At 39.9% G+C, this 6000-nt stretch overlaps 1 protein-coding gene across 4 annotated transcripts in view; it reads left to right on the top strand.

The window, feature by feature from the left end:
* The first annotated feature begins 1010 nt into the window (after positions 1–1010).
* anks1ab (ankyrin repeat and sterile alpha motif domain containing 1Ab) overlaps positions 1011–6000 on the top strand; it is a 61111-nt gene continuing 56121 nt past the window's right edge. Inside the window, exon 1 of one of the 4 annotated variants that reach the window (XM_086293310.1) lies at positions 1011–1808. In XM_086293310.1, the coding sequence (XP_086149436.1) occupies positions 1515–1808 (294 nt within the window). In that variant the 5' untranslated portion in view covers positions 1011–1514. The remainder of the gene's footprint in view (positions 1809–6000) is intronic. The other 3 variants (XM_086293313.1, XM_086293311.1, XM_086293312.1) reach the window with 3 other exon arrangements.

Genomic DNA, 6000 nt, shown 5'->3' with positions numbered 1-6000 from the left:
CAGTCACATCTGTCTGCAGCTGTATGCATGACCCTTATTACCCCTGTTTTATGCTTAGTTGATGTTTCAAATCCATTTGCATACGTGTTTAATGTGAATACCTGTGTGCACACTGGATGTGTATTGCACATAATCCTGATTGAGCTGCTGCCTACAACTTAGTGAGTGCTCTTGCAAAGAAGATTAGATTAAAAATATAATCATAAATGATAGTAACAATGAAAATGGCACCAAAATCAGTTTCACTGAACTGTGAATATTTGGGCCTCAAATGGATTTGTGATTATAATATATGAATATGTAAGCGTGTTAGCGATAAAGCTTCAGGTCAGGGAGAATTTGCAGAGGTAAGAAAATGGGAGAAGCTCCGGGAGGAGCATCCTTACTTTTTTGCCAAGATTTTAGGTCACAACATCAGAAAAGAGTTAGGCCAAGAAAAGAGTTTTAGATAGGAATACGCTGTGTATAAATAGGTATACTGCACAAAGGTACAACGCTAGAAATCTCATTGGTATTCCATACAGGTTCAGTAAAGGTTTGAAATACTTTTTAGACTCTTTCTGCTCTACAGTAACAAAGCTAAGTAACTCAATAACCTCAATCTCTTCCATGCACCCACACTGGTAGACACACATGAACGACAACGCAGGAATCCCGACTCTCCCTCCTTTTCTAATGGAGCAGCCACCCAGTGCGTCAGTAACCTGATTACCCCAGCTGTCAGTCTGAATAAGGCCAGGCTTCGGGATCCTCCCGTCGTCTGATCCTCACTACAGGATAGAAGCAGTCCTCCTTGAGATTTTGGAGCAGAGCAGGACGGACACAATCACAGGGAAGGGAAAGAACTGGTAGGACCAGAAAAAGCCAGCAGGTAAGATGCAGTAGTTAAAACTTTGATTCTGGCTTCTTTGGTTCTGGTGAGTCTAAGTTTCTTAAATATTTGGGAGAAGATTATATTTTAAGGTAGACACATTATGTTTTATATTTACAGTATAAACACATGTGCTTCTTGCTCTATCTAAACCTGAGTTACCCTTCCAGATTTCTTTGGGAGTATTCACTTTTAGGCTTTGCATAACTAAATAAATGACTTGAACTGATGATAAAAACGGAATTATTTATTTTTTAAAAAGGCTGCATGTGTGGATAAAAGCAAGTGTAGGAGTATCAAAGTGAGCAGCCAGTTAGTAAGGGGAGGGCTACAGGATACAACTAGTGGGTGGACCTTGATTATTGTTTCCGTGCACAACAAGTCTCTCATTTGTGCCGTCTTTACCTCAAAACAGGAGAACTTTGAATGACTTTGAATAAGCTGCTGCGCAGAAAGATTAACTGATCCTTCAACATCTATATTTTATTAATCTGCATCTTCCAGTACATCTGTTGGCTTTCCACAACTACAAGCTTAAAAACTCCACAAAGACTTTGGATCACTCTCTGGACTGACTGAACAAGTTAGAGTACGGCAGAAAAACAGTGAAGGCACTGAGCTGCACTTGGCAGCTCCAGAAGCAATGGCAGAGTGCACACCGGATGTAAACCCCACCAACGTAATCCAGAATCCAGAGGCTGACATAAAGGAGCTGAGTGAGGTTTCGGCTGAGTCTGCATCAGCGGGAGCAGCCAAAGTCAGACCTGCAGACGCGGGGCTGATTCGAAGTTTGTCCAAGTCAGACTCTGATTTGTTGGCATCGCCACTTGGAGAGGAGGATGGAGGTCTGGTTGGCCGAAGTGGGTCTGTGTCTAACTGCAGCTCTGGGCAGCCATCCATGGAGCGCATGCCTTCCTTTGCCTCTGAGTGGGATGAGGTAATACTCAAGTTCTAGGGATGGGGAAAAAGTGGGAGGGTGTAGAGGACAGAGGGAGTGGTACTGTCACTATTCAGGCATGGACAGGCTTTCGAATGGAGCGTGTTAATGTCTTTAAGAGAGAGTGTGTTAGCAAGTGTGAATGTGTGAGGGGGAAAACAGAAAACCAATAAGAGAAGTAACTCTGGATTAGTGTGAAAAAAGACAAATGAGAACGGGCGAGGCAGTGCATTTCATGCTAGAGGAAGGAAGGAAGGAAGGGAGAGGGGGAGAGCGGAGGCAGCGCAATGAGAGCGATCAGGAGTCCAGCAGAAGCAGTGATAGAGTAACTTTACCCAGGCTGTTGGCGGAGAATGCCTGCGGGCGAGTGCTTGAATGCATGAATGGCTTGATCACTTGCACCGACCTCCCTGTAGCAGCCCTGGCATCCAAGACTAATTGGGCTTGTGCTGTCATTCCATATCCACTCAGTACATGTCTCAAGGGCCGACCCACGCTTCCACTGTATCCGGCTCTCTTCTGGCTCCTTTTCTACGTCTTGCGCCATCTACTTTCAGCCCAATGTGAATGGTCCTCCACCCCCCCATTATCCCCAAAAGCCTTAACTTGTGATTTCTGAGCACTTTGGAGCATCAATGCAGTACACCCTAAAGCACTGCAAAAACCACGGAATGAATAATCATTTCTTAGCAGAACTTAAATGGTTGGAGACAACGAAGACAATGGCTGACGACTGATAATATATTATTAAATTATACAGCTTAGAGGCAGAGCAGTACAATTTTTTAAAATGTCCACAGCAAAGTAGAACATATCTGACGCTTCATGCCTGGTGATTATTCCCCATCACAATAATAACGTGAAGGATTTTAATCAGATTATCAGATTAAGTTTTGGCATAGTGCCATATGTCATTAAACCCAGCTGATATCTTGGCTAGCAAATGGTTTAAGTCGAACTGAAATGGCTCTTAAGAAAAGGCTTTAGTTGTCTGCAATTTATTTGGGGCACTCAGTTCTTCCTGCTTGCATGAATTTTTTGCTATCAGTGCTTAAGCAAAAGCTATTGGCTCCACTGATAATTACAACTTGACCGATTCGTTTCTTAAAAATCAATCTTTTTTATGCAAAACAGAAGAGAAACTACAATTGGGCAGCCAAATGAGCAATACGAAACCCTTTATTTTGTGGATACTCTTTCATTACATCCACTAAGACTTTATATAAAAGATGGATCTAAAAAGTCACTGTAATGCAAATGTGCATTCCTTAATGTCCAGCAGGGAAGAATGGTTGCAAAACAAGGTCACATTATACACATGTCTTTGAGGAAACACTGCTTCTGCTCTTTTACTCAATTTTATTTTTATTTACTCATTTGCTAGCTTCAAGTGTTATTGAATACATCATCATGCTCAACTTGTGGGTCCAAAAAGAAGGTAAAGCAGGATATAGTATCCTGTAACTGTTAGATCTCACTTGTTACATCCAGTTTAAAGCCCATAGGTCAGCTAATGTTTCACAACAGGACTTCACTTAACATTGGGTCACATTGTGCTCACTACATCCATCTTTTATATTCAGTCTGTCATCCATTATTTTTGGTTAGGCTGGGACTATTCCAAAGTCCAGCATCTGAAGACACTGCTGTCAGGTTACAGTTATCCAAAAAGAAAGTTTTCCTCACATTCTGCTCTCTGTGATTGTAAACCAATGCCTGTGATTCTTGTTTTCCATATATTATCAGTTGTAAGTAAATCTAACACAAAACAAAGTAAAATTCATTTTTAAGATTTTAGAATTTGTAACGTGCACCAGAAGGACAGCACTTTTTAGTTTCTTTTAGATTTCACTGATTTCATAATTTTATATATCTAATTATTTAAGATTGCAAATTCAAAGAAGACTTATGTTTGTATGTATGACTTTTAAATGACAATTAAACACAAAATGCCTTCCCTTGATGTCAATGATGGCCCTACAGGCTCCAGAAATCACGACTGCTTCCTAAAAGTTTAAAAGCCTTTACTGTTATTTTAAGTGTATGTATACTGACTGCACTGGAAAGTGCCATATGCCTGTTGGGGAAATCAGTTTTCTTTTCATTTTTTCTTCTATATTTGTAATTAATTTACAGCACTTTAAGCTTTTCTTAAAGAATGCTCAGAGTGAGTTGTTACAGTAAACGTTGCCTAAATCTGTCTCACTGTGACCATCAGTAAGACAGCTGACTTGTTTGTCCTTTTCTTGACTCAGTTTCGAGCCTGTTTGGACTTGATTCAATTTTAAAAGATTTATCTTAAACTAATCTTGCCTCATGTTTTAATGAAAGCATTTTAAAAAAATATGTTCACATTAAAAACGTATGGTTTGTACCATATGTTACAACAAGGGCTGCAATGAAGCAGTTTAGGGGTCCGAGACATCTTGAACTTGGATCTCTCTCTTTGTCAGCCCTGCATGCCCTGTGCCTGTTCTCCACTCCACCCCTGTTCTCTGACAGGCCTGTTTACCCAGGCTATGTTGGGTGGGGTGTCCTGTTCTCAAGGGCATCCTGTTTTGCAGCTGTCCTGGAGTGTCTGTTTCTCTTCCACATGTCAAGGGATTTGTTTGGGTTGGGGATATGGGTGTGGGTGAGGCTCAGGGCAAAAGTTAAATCAGTTTGTGCATACATGTGTTTATATACACTATGTGTATATATACAATAGCACCAACACTTAGGGAGACTTACACCACATTTTTATTGCATTAGCAAATAAAAAACAGCTATCAAAGGCATTACATTAAGCACAAAATGTTTGTTATGCTTAAGTTCAAATAAGGACAAAAAAGTACTTGGATGCTCTCTGTTAGCATCAAAGTCATAATATTTTAGTCTTTGCTTTCTGTGTTTTTACTTGTAGATCAGCTTGACAGCTTTCTGTTAATAGCTATGGTGAAGTTTTTCCATCATGTTTCAGTCAGGAAAGCTTTCAGTTCATGCAGACAAGCATGTCAACAAGCTGGCTTTTTTCTCTCCTTTAGGTGCTCTAAGGACTCTTTAAGAGTCTCTTTTGAGTCATCATCTTGATAAAAAAAAAAAAAGAAGAAGAAGCTTATTTTGGTTGCTGCCCTTAAAATGCAGAGTTCATGATTCCTTCAGTGAATAGATACAAGTTCACCTGAACACTGCCTCAAACCTGCATGCATCCACCACCTTGCTTTGTCATAATGTGCCAAAGCAAGGTGGCCTGACTGAAGATTCCCCCCCTGGCTTTCTCCATACCAGCTTTCTAGCATTAGATCCTTGTAGGTTGAATTTAAAACCATCCAAAAATAACACAAGTTTTAAAAAGCCTTACTGTGCATGTTCTTTTGCAAATTTAATCCTTGCTGCCTTATTCTTTAGGCCTACAAACGGTTTCTGTCATATCACTCTCCCTCTGTGCTTGCTCTTTCTACTCAAATGGCCTGTGAGCTGAATTTGTCTTGTTATTCCTGTTGATGCGTGATATGATTCTTGTGTTTACCAAATTTGCAGTTGCTAGGCAAAGATCTTTTATAGTAAATGTACAAAACCAATGACCCTATGAAATTGCCTTATGGATCTTTCTGAAAGTCTGCTGATCCAATTATTGAGCCAATGTATGTCATAATGCAATCAACCACCACATTAAACATGAAAACATCAATGCAACGTACCAGGCCTAGAGGGGGACTGGGCTTCAGGTCATATAAATAAAATCACTTTTGTGGCAGTACATGCACACAAAGAAAGCCAAACTGTGTACACATACTGGCATTCAGATGATCTCATTAAAAAAGAAACCTGATACATTTAAAACATTATTATATCTGGTATGTTATATAATTATAAAGCATTTTTTGTTCTCCTTTATTGTGAAAAGACTTGTTATTCTATGAAAGTTTTATTTAAACAAAGGCAGGCATTAGTTTTTGTGATGAGAAAGCTTTCCTTTCTGATACTGTGGATCAAAAATCTTCAGATTAGCCATTAGTTCAGCACTTAACGTTGTTGGTGTAGAGAGTGATACTACTGTGTAATGCTTTGACGCATACAAATCCTTGTGGATTTGTCTGTAGTGTGATTAAACTAAGCTTTAATTAAGGAAAATACTCAGCAGAAAACCTCAGAGCCCTGAAATGGCAGACATCTGCAGGGTGAGTGGTGCTGCTGCATCTGTTGTTTCACA

This window comes from Aulonocara sp. 'chitande type north' Nkhata Bay, linkage group LG5, assembly GCF_057382095.1.
Source record: "Aulonocara sp. 'chitande type north' Nkhata Bay isolate Kocher_YH1m ecotype deep benthic linkage group LG5, A_spYH_male_GT1.1, whole genome shotgun sequence".
Taxonomy (NCBI): Eukaryota; Metazoa; Chordata; class Actinopteri; order Cichliformes; family Cichlidae; genus Aulonocara; species Aulonocara sp. 'chitande type north' Nkhata Bay.
This window is presented reverse-complemented; position numbering and strand designations above follow the sequence as displayed.